At 41.3% G+C, this 17,348-nt stretch overlaps 1 protein-coding gene across 3 annotated transcripts in view; it reads right to left on the reverse strand.

The window, feature by feature from the left end:
* SNAP25 (synaptosome associated protein 25) overlaps window positions 1-17,348 on the reverse strand; it is a 158,286-nt gene that overhangs the window by 24,396 nt on the left and 116,542 nt on the right. For all 3 annotated transcript variants that reach the window (XM_067012692.1, XM_059037482.2, XM_059037481.2), the window contains 2 exons: window positions 5,691-5,826; window positions 3,360-3,401 (listed from right to left, as the gene is read on the reverse strand). In XM_067012692.1, the coding sequence (XP_066868793.1) occupies window positions 3,360-3,401; window positions 5,691-5,762 (114 nt within the window). In that variant the 5' untranslated portion in view covers window positions 5,763-5,826. The remainder of the gene's footprint in view (window positions 1-3,359; window positions 3,402-5,690; window positions 5,827-17,348) is intronic.

The following is a 17,348-nucleotide window of genomic DNA, read 5'->3' on the forward strand; positions in this document are numbered from 1 at the left end:
AACCACTGGACCACCAGGGAAGTCCCTGATTTATTTTTCATTTCTTTCTTTTTACTTTTTATTTCTCAACTCTTATTTTTTTTCTTGCTGATGATCTAATACCATGTTTATAGAACATTTTAAAGTCTTTTGTCATCCTGAAATGCTTTTCCCAAAGTCCGATACACCTGAGCTAAAACTAGGCCAGTCCAGATACTCTCTTAACCGTGAGAGTTCCAAAAGACCCCTACCTACAACCGTATACCTGAAAACAACTGCTCAGCCTGAATTTTCCACCTTTAGTAGAAAGTCTGGCATAACAAAGACATAGCTTTAGAATACTTATTTTCTTCTGTGGCCAATGTATTTTGAAAGATAAGTTGGAATGAAAAGAAAAGATGCTGAAACACCCATAAATGTTGGGGAGCCTTCAGTAACCACCACTGCACGAAAGCTCTGTGTGGGGCTTTTGGATCAGCCTGTCCTAGGGCAGCGTGGCTTTTCCTGGCTTTGTTTCATAGCCCAAGGCATTAATCTGTAGACCTCATTTCCTGCAGTTAGTATTAGCAGAGTTAACTTTTTTGTTTGGAATCAAATAGTATTCATGACTCTCCCTCTAGAATTCATTGTCCCCTCCTCTGTGCTTCTGAGGCAGGAGTGGCCTTGAATTTGGAGAGCTATTTTCATATCTTTTTTCTATATGATATCAGTTTTGATCTTCCACCTCCAGTGTCAGGCATTCCATAAATATTTGCTGAAATGCATCCATCAAAAGAGCCAGTTACCAGCCCCAGGCTGGGAACCAAGTGCTATGTGATTTCTAATCTTTTTATGTGTGTATGGTATTCAGCTTTTCTGAACTTTCTCTACTGATCTCTGTGTAACTTTACATTGTCCTTGATACACTGATGATGGCTTCTGTTAAAAACCAAGCTTCCATGCCTTCCACTCTGTTACACTGTAAAGTCCATGAGGCATGGCACAAAGTCCTATATTCCACTGAAAGTGGGATTGTTTGCCTCAGGGAAACTTCACAAGTTGAGTAACCTTTCCTGTCTTTGAGACTGAATTTCAATAAGCATTCAGCTCAATTCAAATTATATGGCACTGATGGACTTTGGGATCATGGGCAAGATCCTGGTATTTCAATGCTCAGATTTTCCAAATGATTTCTGCCCTTGATGAATATTTAATGCTGATTCTCTTTAAAGAGAATTTCCTTTTTGATTGAAAGCAGAATGTCATCTGACTGGCCAATGCCCTAGACTTAAGGGATGTCTGACCATCAATATAAGATAACCCAGGAGGATGTAAGAGCAATCAATCTAGTCTAATAATGCCTTGCTCATAATTTCCTAAGGATGGAAAGTCTAATAGCCTCCTCTCATTTGTTAGAGGTAGGAGACAGCATCCATCTGTTTCACCCCCTGTTCTAAGATGCAACTTCATACTTGATCGAGAAACACTTTAGGAAAACCAAAAATGTAACATTTGAGAATCCTACTTCAATTAATAGAGCTTTTGAGATTTTTTTTTTCCCATAATAAATTAGAGCAGACACTCCTTTTCCAAGCTGGCCAACATTGCCTGAAATTTAAGAAGACACAGAAAAAGAAGCCTCTGCGGCCCAAAGACTGATGGGGGAGGGGCTAGTTGGGAAAAGTGTGTTGGATGCATTCCTCCACCACTTTCCGTGTTCTAGGCAGTTTCAACATTGCACAGGTGGGCAAACTGGTGATAGATTTTGTAGTTTAGAAATTCCCTTCACATGTGCACACGCACAAATGAAAATGAAATATGAGCTTGGAGGCCATGGTTGAAGGTCATAAACACGAATCAAGATGATGATGTCAGCTGACTTCTGTGCTCCCTTCCTTCCTGTCCCGGTGAGAGCTCATGTGTGGATGTTACTCAGATTTGTTCCTTTTACTTGTTCTCATGACAAGATGAGGGGCAACATGTGGATTCTGAAAGCCTCACCGACACTAGTAGATTTAGAATATCTGCCTCCTTTTTGGTCCTCAAGTACTTCTGCGTGAGTGGTGTTCCCAGGACAGCACAAAGAAAACATTTCTCTTCATTAAGAGAGTGAAGGTTGCTTTCCTGTGCTGCCGAGGGCCCCTTGCTGGCCCACCTCCTGTGGGGGCCAATTTATGCTACGCTGCAGGCTCAAACTGTCATTTTTCATGATAATAGATCTCCTTCAGTGGACCCCCTACCCTTCCCAGGGGTCCTCTGAGCTCTTGGTTGCCACCTTCTCCTCCCCCTCCTGTGGCAATTCACATCTGGCTATATTCCATTCTTAGCTGAGAAGCTGAAGCTGCAGAAGTAAGGGAAAATGTTGGCTTCCATAGTATGAGAGGCGGCTGCCCTTCCTTTTAGCCTTATAAAATTGACCCTCTTCTCCTTTCATGTCATTGCAAAAGCAATTTACAGTAGCATGAGGCAAGTAGGCTCATTTGATCATTCTGTTAGAAAACCTCCAAGATCTCTAAAGATGATAACCACACATGAATTTATACATTGATAAGCATTTTCAAAGCATAGACAAAACAGCATCTCACTGAATAAAAACGATTAGACTTCTTTTATTCAGTTAAGATAAATATAGCTCATCCCATTTTTTTTTCCACTTCATCTCTCCCAACGGACAAGTTCAATTAATCCATTTATTCTTGCTGGTTGACTGCCGCTCTCCCAAATTGGAATAAATGAGGTTTATTGCAAATGCCCTTTTGATTCCATTATTACTGTCTGCCCTATTTCACCCATTTAAAAATAGTCATGGATTCATTAACCATGCCTTGCAAATGGATGTTAAATCCAGAGTCAGGACTATAAAAGAGCTTCTATATTTACATGACTAGACTTGATGTTTCCCTTTATTAAAGGATTTTCCTATTATTTCATGAATTTTAGTGCCTGACTATAAATGTAACAATTTCTGAAAATTATGCCTCTATGGGTACATATTTTTTAAAGTGTTATATGTGGCTAAATTTAAAACAGAAGGCCAAGATTAGATGTAATTTAGAGGCATCAAAATCAGTACAAATGAGGATTATATGTAGATAATCCTTTCGTATATTAAAAAATCGCTCTGATTTGTTTTTGTGATTTCTTGGGAGCATTTATTTACTTGGAAATACCACCCTCCTCTGCTTCCCAGACTGGGAAGATAGGCTGGGCTGGAGGGAGAGTGAATACTTTGATGGCAACCTGGCAACTTAAATACAGCATCTCTCTCATTATGTGGCTTTCTGGTAGCTACCTTCACACTGGAATCAATGGGACGGTGGTCTGGGAAAAGGCAAAGGGTCTAGGCAAAGAATATGTCAGCCAAAAGGATTAGTTCATGTTCAAATATAGTCACTGCTTACCTCTTCAACCAGTTGTAGCATACGACGGGTGCTTTCCAGCGACTAAGATAAAAAACATAAATATTATGAGTGCAGGATCCAGAGTTCTTGGAATATCAGAAAAACTTTCTTCACTTGGGAAACATAAAAGGTTGTTATCACATGTTCTTTGAAGTTTGTAACTGAATCAATTTCAATCTCTTTCCTATAAGCCTTTCTACATAATAAGATTCCCTAAAGCAATTATATTAAAGCTGATTGTCATAAAATCAAAACCAGACGAAGTTGATCTTGATATCAAAGACAAAGTAATCTCGAAAAGGTAATTTTGCATGTGCAGGAGGCATGAAAAATTATCTCGAATACTCAGAGGACTAATGTGGCCTCCCTGGACCAGGAATATTGAATTTTAAAGGCAAATATCATTTGTCATGAATTGAGATGAATCTAACATCGATTTTCTTTTTTTTTTTTTTTTTTTTTTTTTTTTGTAGTATGCGGGCCTCTCACTGTTGTGGCATCTCCCGTTGCGGAGCACAGGCTCCGCGGCCATGGCTCACGGGCTTAGTTGCTCCGCGGCATGTGGGATCTTCCCGGACCAGGGCACGAACCCGTGTCTCCTGCATCCGCAGGCGGATTCTCAACCACTGCGCCACCAGGGAAGCCCCGATTTTCTTATAAAGCTCCTAGAAACACAATTGGAAGTTCTTATCAGTACAAATTAAGTTGTTGCCCTAGGGTGGAAAAAAAATCAAGCGTGTTTGAAATAACTAGTCTATAGGAGACAGCTATAATAATTATCTTCATCCTTAGATAAGAAAAAATGAATTCAGCATTGGCCCCTTGGACACAGTGTGGCCACTTTTTTCTAAGTTCCTTTTAAATTACTAGAATCCAGCAACCAGTGTGATTTCTCAAAAGCTGTGTTTCTCAATGACAAACTTATTTTGGACAAGAGTTTGCAGGAACACGAAGCATGTTCACTTTCCTGGAAGCACTGTCATCAGGCTGCTTTTTGAAATAGAATGGCTGTAAGCAGAGGTATGCTGGTAAATGTTAACAGCGGGCTCTCCAGAAAAAAAATGTGTGTGTGTGTCTGTGTGTGTGTATTATTTTAATGATATAAAGGATGACTACTGTAAAATTTATAAATAATAATAAAATACACAACACTTTATTGCAAATTCTGTATAGCCAATTGATTTTCACAGAAAGCTTTTGTTGATTTTTGCTGAACTCTTATTTTTTATTTTTTTGTAGTACGCGGGCCTCTCACTGCTGTGGCCTCTCCCGTTGTGGAGCACAGGCTCAGCGGCCACGGCTCACGGGCCCAGCCGCTCCGCGGCATGTGGGATCTTCCCGGACCGGGGCACGAACCCATGTCCCCTGCATAGGCAGGCAGATTCTCAACTACTGCGCCACCAGGGAAGCCCTTTGCTGAACTCTTGTGCCCACAGCTAAGCACGCATAAAACAAGTGCAGCTCTGGCATGAACGCTGGTTGATATTTTCATTTACGTGAGTGAATAAAAGGCAAGTGAAAGAATGAAGACATGTTTTGGAACTTTATTCATTTGTCAATGATGCAAGTGGCTTCTCTGCTGAAGAGAATCGTAGTTTTCAAATACTGGAAGATTTTCTCAATTCTTTTCTGTGATGCTTATAATGTAATGGCTGCGGATGTCCATACTTTTAAGTTTTATCTGCATTATTAATATTTTTCCACTTTCTTAAGTTTAGAGGATCAACAAAACAATAGGTCAAGCCCTGATTTGTAGTGTTTGCAGGTTCCGTGGTGTAAATACTTTTTCCCTCTCTGATTTCTAACTACACCATGGTGTCACTGAAGGTGAACTTGGGAAGGTTCACGGTAACACGCCACTAGACGGTATCCTCACACTACAGATACAACACATGCCAAGAACTTTGAAAGCATAGATAGTAGTAAAATCATTAGGACGTGATGAGATCTGAGTATTTATTACCTTTGATTTTAATACCACCTTGCAAAGTTCTGGACAATGTAACAACCAGCTCTCAGAATTGAGCCAACTCTGGCACAACACTGGCTGTAAGACACCCAAAGACAGTGATTTTCTTAGAGGATCTTGACTTCTCTAGATTTCTAGGAGTTGGAAGTTTGGGCTCAGTCACTGATCTGCATGCAAGTTTTATAACCAGCCCATTCCTGTGTGCAGAGCCCTTAGATATATAGGAAATCAAAGTCATATTCCTCCTGTTTGTTTTTTTTTCCCTGAGACATGAGAAGAAGCCCTTTTCCCACCTCAACCTGAATAAGACAAACTACGCAGCTCTCCATCTTTTGCTCCCTTCCCAGGTCTCCAACCCTCACCTCGTCAGCCAGCTGGTCAGCTCTTCGCTGCATCTCCTCCAGCTCATTGCGCATGTCCGCATCTTCAGCCATGGTAGGGGTGGGGTTTGGTGGGGTGGCTGGGCTGGGGCGTCAGTGATGGGTTTGGCCACGGAACCTGGAAAGAAGCAGATTTGAACATGTGAGAGCTTATATGTGCACAGGCAGGTATGCTCAGCTAGGGGAAGTTCTCAATGGTCCATACTCTGTCTCCGTGACTCATCTTCTGAGCTGGAAGCCATACCCAGACAGGAGTCTGCAGAATTATGATCTTTCTCCAAAAGCCACCATGAATGCCTATCTGCCTACTTTACAATGGAGATGGATACCTGTCTGCCTATGAAATAATTTTTAAGACACACACCACTCAAGTTTGAAATGTCATTAGGGAAGGATGTGGTTCCGGGTTAGAATACCTTTAACCTCCCACTTATTTATTTCTATTTTATTTTTTAACAACTTTATTGAGGTATAATTGGCATACAATAAATCCCATATCTTTGAAGTATACAATGAGAAGTTTTGATAGATGCATCCTCCCAGGAAACCATGACCACAATTAAGAAAATAAACATATCCATCACCCCCAGAAGTTTCCTCATGGCTTTTATAATCCTACCCACCCACCCATTCCATCTCACTGTAGCCCTGTGCCAAGACAACTGCTTATCTGCTTTCTGTCCCTATAAGTTAGTTTGCATTTCCTAGACTTTTATATAAGTGGAAAGATACAGTATGGATTATTTTTTTCTGACTTCTTTCACTTAGCATAATCATTTTGAGATTCATTCAAGTTGTAGCATGTACTAATAGTGCATTCCTTCTTGCTGTTGAGTAGTATTCCAGTGTATTTAGGGGCATCTAGAAGCAAAAGACAGAAAACCTTTCATCTCTTTCAGCTGTTATCAGAGGTTGCCAAGAGGGCTTATGTGGGTGTGCATAGGAATTTTTCCAAAGAAGGATGGGCCCTTGGTCCTGAAATGTGACCTGTGCATTTTTCTGGCTGCTCTCTTGAAATCTCGTTTGGTGCAAATTACAGCTAACCAGACTAGGCTCTCTCCAGAGCCAATCAGCCCCTTTCTTTCCCTACCCACCTCCTCCATTCTGGCCACCAGAATATGTACTCATGATATGATGTAGAGTTTTAAATGCTTTGCGTTTTACTTAAACACAAGTTAGAAATTAGGGATCTAGGAAACAGAATTTGGAAGGAATTTATACCAAGTCATTCCTAAACCTTGAGATGAGCAGAAACAAAATTCCTATATTCCTCTGAGTGACTGGGATCTGCCCTCCAGGATAAAATGGTGGGCCAGAAATGCTGAGTAGATTGTGGGTCGTAACTTTGATATCAGAAAGACTTAGTTGGACTGCTGGTTCTGGCACTCAGTTGCTGGGTGACTCTGGACAAGTTTATCACTGTCTCTGAGCCCCAGCTTTCTCAACAGTGTAAATGATACCAGACTCATTGGCTTGTTGAGGGGCATATATTATAGAAAGTTCTGATCAACCTTGTTTGTAAGGATGTGGGAGCTTAATATTCAGAAAGCTTGCTCATTCAGGATAAGCCTGTACCCTTTGCTAAGAGTGAAACAAATATAGTGTTCGTTAATTAGCTTTCATTTACTGATGGCTGGGCAAGAGTCATGTTGCTGCAGTGTTGATCACCCATGGAAGCCTGAAAACAGGGAAACCAGCTGAGTGCCTAAATCTCCAGTCTCCAAGCAGCACCTCTCAAAGGATTTCCAGGTGGAGACAAACAAGAGTGCCTTCTCACCCTGTTCTCCATCTTCGTATTTTGCTGCTGGGTTTATTGGCAGAACTTCTTCCTTCAGGCTAAGCCAGCAAGTGACCTTTCCTTTTAATAGGCCAGTTTGTTAGAAGATAGAGGTCTTTGTGCTTTCAGACCTGTGGTGCTATTACTATTTCCCACTCCTCTACGTCTGTTTGCAGATGGATGTGCCCTCTCTCAATTACACACACACACACGTACACACACAAGTCTCACGTGTTTCCCTGGCAATCTCCTCTCAAAGTTGCTATTCTCATCACTTGAAGAAGAGCTGTAGGGCCCCCTATGTTCAAGCTGATGTTCACCTATAAGGATCTGGTTGATGGGCAATTGATGCAGTGACAGTGAAGTCATGGGGTAGACACCTTGTTTTCATCACTTTCACGGTTTCCCCGGGGAGCTCCCACCCCTTGTCCTGCTCTAAAGTGTAGGGGTATGTCTGTGATTGGAAGGGCGGAGCGAGGAATCTGACAAACCGCAAATGCACGGCATTTCAAAGCCGAAAAAATAATGTCCGCTCTCCGAAGAAGAATGGGGGGAGCAAAGGCATCGAATGCACCTTGAAATCTTCTGTTGGGATGTTTATTGCTGGTGTACGATAAACTGCCCCTACAAACTCCAAACCCATCCATATTAGAATTCTAAGAGATAGCACTTGAAGAAGAATACTGATGGTGATTAGCAGTAATTTCAGTAGCTTGAAAGTGAAATGGCATTTATTATCTAGGTGACATGCAACACTTCACTTACATTAGCACATAACCTCCATCCTGTGTGTGGCCTGAGCTGGTAGTGTGGCCCCAGCCAGCAAAGCCTGATTGTTAAGTGAGGAAATTAGAAGCAGAACCACTCAAATCTATTCCCTGGGGCTCTGATGTAAGACTATCTCCCAGTCCATTAAGGGCCCAACAGTATCTATTAATTAGCTCAAATCACCAGTGTTTAGCAAAGGATCTGGCCCCTAGTAGGTGTTCAATTCATGTGTATCGACTTGTTGAATGAATGAATGGACTATTCTGACAGCCCTAGGTAGCATCAGATGTTTCCAAGACAACGATTTTCCAGGTGTGGTCCATGGCAGTGCTTCTAAAACCTCAGTGGCTTCAGAATCACCAGAAACCTTGTTGAAACAAATTGCTAGGTCTCACTCTCAGAGATTCTGAGTCAGTTGGTCTGAGATGGGGTCCGAGATTCTGAGTTTCTCACAAGCCCCAAGGCGATGCTGATGTTGTTGGTCCCCAGACCGTAATTTGAGTAGTGGTATCTATAGAATGCTTCCCTGGAATGTTAATAAGTGTCACCAGGTGAGGTGGGGCAAGGACCTGCAGTTATTAGGTTGGGGGAAACAGTGGGCTCAATAAGGGCTGCAGGGAATTATGGCCAAATCCAGATCACTGCCTGTTTTTGTACTGGCTGTGAGCAAAGATGGCTTTTACATTTGAAGATGGTTAAAAAGACTCAAAGAAGAAAAATAGTTTGACCATGTGAAAAGTGTATAAAATTCAAGTGTCAGGGTCCATGAGTAAAGCTTTATTGAAGCACTCCCACACGCATTCACTTCCCTATTATCCGTGGTCCTTTCAGGTCACAATGGGAGAGCTGAGCGGTTGCTCTTTGAGGGCCATGTGGCCCTCAAAGCTGAAAATATTTACCCTCTGGTCCTGAACAGTTGCTGATCCCTGGGCTACATAAAGTTAAACAGAAATTCTTAAAGCATTTCCTGTCCACAGGGCACCGTATATTTGCTATAGACAGATACAGGGTGCAGTGTGTTTTTCTGTCTGTAGTTGTTTGTAGAATTCCCTTTGCCTGCAGTTTCCTGTGATGGGGTTTGTGTTTCCTGGACCATATTTTAAAACAAGAAATGATGCACTGAGTAATAGAAAAGTGAATTTGCCTTTGATGGATAGAGTTTTAGGACTACAAATAAGATTTAATCCATGTGATTAATCTGGGATGACCATAGAGCCCTCATAAAGATGCCTAATTTTCATGACCAGCTGACCAAGGTTCCTAGACTCAGCATCAGCACCGGGCCATTTGCATCAGAGACAGAGACGTCTGAGGATCTGTCGCTGTTGAGGTATACAGTACAGAGTGAGATGTCTGCAGTTATCCCTTGATGGCAGGTGTAATTTGTAAAGCTCTCATTCTCATTCTGCATCCAAGTCTATTTGAGACCCACATTGGACACACAGCAGACGGGCTCCAGAGAAAACCCTTTCTCCCACATCAAGGGGCTTACTTATTTACATGAATTAGCCTAAAGACTGCTTTCTCATGTAGAATCTGGACTCAAATATGGAGTTAGGGCTCAGGAAGAGCAGGTGAGTGTGCATATTTAGGTGTGTGCCTTTGATATACGAGGTTGACAGAGACATGGATGGCTATTATGCTGGGGACATCAGCTGTTAGTCCAAGTGCCATAGGGCAGGAATGTCATGGAAAAAGTGTAAGCAGAGTATGCCCTGAGCTAACATCTATTTCTCTCCCTGTTTCACACTTTAATTAAAAGAACAAACCTATATACATCAATACCCATCGGCTGAATTTTCATAGAAAGCTGAAACCTACATCTTCATTGTCTCCGCACACTGCTAATCATTTGAATAAGACTTCTGTAGGACAGATCCCTCTCTTCCTGTAGACCCTGCCTGCTTTCTGGCGGAGATATGCTTTCAAGTTCAACAGAAGTTTATTAGACTCACTATGTTCAGAAAGCCCAAAGAAGAACCAAGTCTGACAATTCTCCTTAATTATTAATAAAATCACACTAACACTTAATGAGGGCTACTCTTCGTAGGGCGCTGTTTTCACATAATAACTAATGTAAACCTTAAATGACACGTGGTATGCATCCTGTTAGTATCTCTACTTTGTAGATCAGAAAACAGGCTTAGAGGTAACTCTCTACAGATAAATTTCAGATCATGAGTTTGGGTCATTTTCTAAAACATATTTTCAAAGCATATTTATTTTCAAAGCAAGTTGTGTGGATATTTTTTCTTTTAATTAAAAACTGGAAGTGATTTTGATTTTAGTTTCATTTATATACCGGAAAATAATGTAGTGGTCTGACAGGTACATCTCTTTTTTAATTGAAGTATAGTTGATTTACAATGTTTCAAGTGTATAGCAAAGTGATTCGGAACATATATATACATATATTCTTTTTCAGATTCTTTTCCATTATAGGTTATTACAAGATATTGAATATAATTCCCTGTGCTATACAGTGGGTCCTTGTTGTTTATCTACTTTATATATAGTAGTATGTATCTGTTAATCACAAATTCCTAATTTATCCCTCACCCCCCTTCCACCTTTGGTAACCATTAATTTGTTTTCTATGTCTGTGAGTCTATTTCTGTTTTGTAAATAAGTTCATTTGTATCATTTTTTTAAGATCCCACATATAAGTGATATCATAGGATATCTGTCTTTTTTTGCCTGACATTTCACTTAGTATAATAATCTCTAGGTCCATTCATGTTGCTGCAAATGGCATTATTTCATTCTTTTTTATGGCTGAGTAATATTCCACTGTGTGTGTGTGTGTGTTTGTGTGTGTGTGTGTGTGTCTGTGTGTGTGTATACACACCACACCTTTATCCATTCATCTGATGATGGACATTTAGACTGCTTTCATGTCTTGGCTATTATAAATAGTGGTGCTATGAATGTTGGGGTGCAGGTATCTTTTTGAATTAGAGTTTCTGTCTTCTCTGGATATATGCCCAGGAGTGGGATTGCTGGATCATATGGTAACTCTGTTTTTATTTTTTAAGGAACCTGACAAGTACATCTCAAGTATATCCCAACTTTTGATATTATTTATCATCCCTACTTACGTTGTTAATTTCCAATTCTTTTTTTCCCTTGCATTTATTTTTACTTTATTTCTCTTTTCTTCCTAAGATGTGTTATCATATTGTTCATTTTCTATCTTCTTGAATTGACAAAAGATTTATTTTACATTTTTTCTTATTTTTGGTACAGTATACTACTTACTGCTATAAATTGTCCTCTGTGTGTTACTGTGGCCCTATCCTACATGTTTAGGCATATAGAATGGTCTTTGTTATTTATTTCTAAGTAGTTTTAGATTTCAGTTTTAATTTCTTCTATAACTCAGGAGTTATTTGAAAATATGATTTTAAAATTTAAACAAGAAGGGTTTTTTTCTGGTAATTTCTAATTTTATTTTCATTATGGTCAGTGAAGGGGACCCACATGATTTTTGCTTTTTGAAATCTGGTGAGATTTCCTTTGTATCCTAACGTATGGCCAATTTCTGAGAATGTTTAATTTGTGTTTGAAAAGAAATTCTATTCCATATTTGACTCTGTCTAGCTACGTACCTACATCAAATTGTGCTGAAAAGGAAGGTGTGTTATTCAAACTCTCTGAAATCCTTACTCAGCCTGATTTATTGATTTCTGTGTATTCAAATTCTCCATAGGAACTATAGTTTTATCAATTTCATCTTATACTTCGCCCCATTTTTTGTTTTTCTATTTTGCAGCTAGATTGTCACACTAATAGACCCCCAATGGCTACACATTCATAGTGGATTGTACCTTTTATCGATATTAAAGAATAGTGGGCTTCCCTGGTGGTGTAGTGGTTGAGAATCCACCTGCCGATGCAGGGGACATGGGTTTGTGCCCCGGTCCGGGAAGATCCCACATGCTGCGGAGCGGCTGGGCCTGTGAGCCATGGCCGCTTAGCCTGTGCATCCGGAGCCTGTGCTCCACAAAGGGAGAGGCCACAACAGTGAGAGGTCCACGTACAGCAAAAAAAAAAAAAAAAAAAAAAAGAATAGTATTGTACCTGTATACCCCAATTCATTATGTTATTTACATTACACAATTCTGGTCAAACTCAAGGGACTGGAGTATATATCTTAGCCTATCCCTTTCATCTTCACAAAAGAAACCCAAACAGCAACAACAACAACAAACCGGTATCACACATCTAAACTGTGGGAGGTCTCATTTGGCTCATGACTCAGAATCTAACAGAGGGGCAGCCACCTGTTTTCTCTGGGCTTTCGTCCTCACCTGTAGAAGGAGCCAGCTCTTGGATGTGTTTGGAGGAAGGTCTCTTTCCCCAACTGTGATGGTACAAGAATGTGATCAAGGACTGGCCTAGTGCTATTATTTTCACTGGTGAAATTTCTCCTTGAGGTTAATACAACTGTAAGACTCAAAGTGCTCGTTCTTTTTCTTTTTTTTAAATTTTATTAGAGTATAACTGATTTAAAATGTTGTGTTAGTTTCTGCTGTACAGCAAAGTGAATCAGTTATACATATACACATACCCACTCTTAAGATTCTTTTCCCATATAGGTCATTACAGAGTACTGAGAAGAGTTCCCTGTGCTATACAGTAGGTCCTTATTAGTTATCTATTTTATATATGGTAGTATGTATACGCCAATCCCAATCTCCCAATTTATCCCTCCCCACCCCCTTTTCCCCCTGGTAACCATAAGTTTTTCTACGTCTGTGACTCTATTTCTATTTTGTAAATAAGTTCATTTGTACCACTTTTTTAAGACCCAGGCTTCTTAAAGATTGCTCAGAATTACTCATTGATCAAAATCAATTAGGAAGATGGTTCCCAACCCTGGCTGCACAGTGGAATCAATCACAAATTGCTCATTCTAAGGGAAGGGTGAGCACAGTTACTGCTGCTGAGACAAGTCCCTAAGTTTCCTCAAGCACATGGGAAACATTATTTATTGTGAATTATCTGAATTATGCCTAGGTTTGAAGCAGCCTTTCTCGATTAAGATAAATCAGCTGCACTTATCCAACATTCTGTGTCACATAACTCTTGTCAAAATATTAGGTGTGGACTTCCCTGGTGACACAGTGGTTAAGAATCTACCTGCCAATACAGGGGACACGGGTTCGATCCCTGATCCGGGAAGATCCCACATACCGTGGAGCAACAAAGTCCGTGTGCCACAACTACTGAGGCTGCATGCCTAGAGCCCATGCTCTGCAACAAGGGAAGCCACCACAAGGAAAAGCCCATGCACTGCAACGACGAGTAGCCCCCACTCGCCACAACTAGAGAAAGCCTACACGCAGGAAAGAAGACCCAATACGGCCACATATATATATGGCTTAGTAATAGTCATTTATTGACAACGTGCTATGTGATAGGAATCAAACCAGGAACTTTATATAAAACTTGAGGGTTTATATAGGATCCCCCAAACCTTTGCTATTCCAAGTGTGGTCCTCAGACCAGCAGAATTAGCTTCACCTGGGAGCCTGTTAGAGATGCAGAATCTTAGGCTCCACCCCAGACCTGCTGACTCAGATCATCTACTGCACGAGATCACCGAGCATCAGAAGTTTGAGAAGTGCTGCCCTAAACCACATTATCTCCATGTTAAATGAAAAGAATGAAGTAGAAGTTGGTAACCAACCAAGATCACAGAGCTGCAGTGGAAGAGGCTGAGAGTCCCACCTTGGGAGCCTGACTCTGCCTGTCCCTCCACCCAGCACTGCATGCTGTTACTTCACTCTGCCCCTTCTACACGACCTGCAGACTTCCAGAAGCGTTTGCTTCCCAAGAAGCTGAGAGCTCCATGGGGTCATGGGTTCTAACTGTCTCACAACAGAGTCTTGTACTCGGAGGTGGACAAACTGGCTGATTTCCATGAGATTAAGTATATCATTCAGAAAGCAAAGGGGAGATGCTTATCAGAAAAAGCACACTGGAGACTTTCCATCTTCCCCAAATAATGGAGTCTGTGAAGGCTACGACTTATTATTTAAGATCATTAGAGCTCAAAAGGGAGAAAACATTGAGGATTTTGAATACTGGAGACTCTATGGATGGTCCTGATAAATTCTTCTTCTTCTTCTTCTTAAAATGATGATAATTAAAGTTCATGTCTTAATGCTAAAACTAAGGACCTGAGCAAAGAATAATTTTAGCAGGTAACAGGTAGCAAGGTTCTGTTGGCACTTCTATGGTTAAAAATGGCCATTTCTTAAATCTGCTGTGTTCATGGTTGTGTAAGTTCTTCAAAGTGTGGACTGGACTTGGCTCCCTGTGACTCTACTTTGAACATTCTTGTGCATGAAATTCAACGTCCTCTTTTCACTACTGGTTTTAATAAATTTCTTAGTTGAACGAAAAGACCATTTTTCAAATATGAAGAATCAGTGGCTCGTGAATGAACTGATTTACTATCTTACGTACATTTTATGTCCATTATGTGGTTCACAGATAAGTCTCAAGTGACTTAGGGCTTCTTGGTAGTGTGGTCTGAGGTCTCCTTGCATCTAAAACTTTTCAGTTGTTTATTAAAATACAGATTCCCAGTCACACCACCAATGAAAAGAGATCTATGAAGGTGGGGCTGGAATTTGCATTTTCGACAAAACCACAGGTCCTTCTTATGTGCCCAGAATGGGAGAATCCACGTGCAGCATCACGTAAGGCCAAAGGGTTTTGCAAGTATCCAGTGAGCTGACAGTTCTATGATAAAGCCATCTAGAAACACAAGTGCATGGTTGTCCAGCATTTAGGAGGCCATCTTGATCTGAGATGGCAGCCTTCTTTTCTCCCCACCATGTTCTCCTCAATATTTGATGGCATAGTATGTGCTGGGTTAAACACCATGAATGCATTCCCTATAAAAAGAACCATCTCAAGTGACAAATATTTCAACCAGCTCACAGAATTGTCATTGTCTCCCTTAGTGTTTCTGAGGGATGGCACTGACCACCATTAGAGCCCAATTCTTTTCAAACCTGGCTTATTTATTTTCTAAACCATTGCAACCCACCCCATTCCTAAATGGGACTCTACGTTTGTACATCTGGATATATATACAGATACAGTCTTGATCTGGTTTCTTTTGATAAGGTAAGTCCAGCTTCCCCAGTGAGCCCCTTCCCTGGGCTATTCTGGGATTAATGACAGCATGGCTGACAGGCAGCTTTGCCTTGGTTTTTGTTTTTTACTGACCTGGGTCAGGGGTGGCGTGGCAGCTTTGGCATCTCTTAATTGCAACAGGGCAGCCAGCCACAACCAACACTGATTATGCCTAAATTTCCCCTTTTCAGAAATGCCAGTGTTTCCTTTGTCTGTTTTGCAAATGTGGCCAAATGGTTATTTAGCACTGAGGTTTGTATTACGCAGCAGTTCCTGATTGTTTACTTGCGAGCCAAGCACAGAGGACTCACTGACCAGAAGAGAGGGAAAGGCAGAACTGAACCTCATCTCATTTACCCTGATCATAGTCAAAGCCAACCAGAGTAACTTGTTCATCCATTTAACCAATATTTACTGAGTGCTATGGGCTAGTGCAGCCACATCTGGCTTGCAGCTGGAGGGAAATGGCTGCCTCTAAATGGTGGCTGTAGGAGCTTGAGCTGGAAGGCTTTGCTTTCAGTTCTCCTCCTCCTCCATCTTGCCTTAAGAGAGAATTGATGAAAATGTTTGTATCCCAACGTACCTGGCTTGGTTCCTGAGGGAAGAATGATATCCATGTAAGACTAACACTTGGCCACATGAAAAACAAAATGCCCTAAATAAAATGATTCCACTCAGGAGTGCAAGAACAGATAGAATCCAAGATCAGGCAGAAAAACCCTCCTTCTCATCAAAACAAATTCTTTTTGTGCCCACATGACCAATCAACAGAAGGAAGCTGCTGTATGTTCTGGCTGCTGCTAACTTGCTTTCAGTTGTAGATGCTGTTGGTGCTCTGCTTGGCATCCCCAGGATTTCCCTCACTTGGTTCCATGTGGTCATCCCCCAATTTCTGCATATTTTACTCTGACTCATGCATGTGACCCTCTTTGTAAAAGTGCCTTAATGCTGCTTCACCTGATCCACTGAGAGCTGCAAGTCCCTGGGTCTCTCCAGGGCAGACCCATGCCTGGTGACCTGCTGGCCCAGGAGTACAGAAGCCCAGCTTTTTTTTTTTTTTTTTTTTTTTTTTTTTGCCTTAAGGTGAGACACACCATGAGATGCAGTGGACACTCCAAACATTCTCTCGAGGTCATGCCAAAGCTAGGACGTCACCTGCCATTGCTCTACTGCCTGGCTTCCTCTCTGCCTCACTGTCCTCTTCCTCCCTCTCCCTTTCTGGTTTCTCCTGGTAGCACCTTCTTAATAAAACACTTGCACACAAATACTTGTCTAAGGGTCTGCTTCTCAAGAACCCAACCTACAACAACTTCCACTGGCTTGTGAGCTATACTTTATCAGGTACAGATGATTGCAAATCAGGTACTGAAAGAATGAACAAATCACTGCATTAAGAAAGGTTGGGGGAGAACAAAAATTCCCTGTGTTCCCAGCCCTGGCAAACAATATGGGAAATCCTGGCTGGATTTCACTGGATTTGAACACGCCACATCCAAAATATCACAGAGTGGTTAGATTTGAGGGTTATTGGAGCATCACCCTCACAGAGGGAAGGGAAACTCAAGGGTGGAGTAGTTTGTTAGTGGCTGCATCATCACCTGGAACGCACCTCTTTTAACTCAAGAGCTAGGGTTCATCTTAAGGTATCACTGAAACAGGAAATATCAGAAAACTCGGGAGGGAGGAACCTGTCTTGTCTGTGCACGTTGACTGTTTTCAGAATGTATAAACAATAGCATGACTAAGGCCAATATGCCCTGGGCTCTTTTCTGACTGTTGATTTGAGGCAACCACTCTTTTTATCTGCCGTGATGTCATCCCTCCACTAACAAAACCCAAACTCTAGTTTCTTCTGGCTTAGGTCTTTTTTGGTGGGTCCTGGTCTTGGCATAGAATGTTTTCTTTCCTCAGTTGAAAGGAGGCATGTGAGCTGTATGTGGTTT

This window comes from Kogia breviceps, chromosome 14 (genome assembly GCF_026419965.1).
Source record: "Kogia breviceps isolate mKogBre1 chromosome 14, mKogBre1 haplotype 1, whole genome shotgun sequence".
Classification (NCBI taxonomy): domain Eukaryota; kingdom Metazoa; phylum Chordata; class Mammalia; order Artiodactyla; family Physeteridae; genus Kogia; species Kogia breviceps.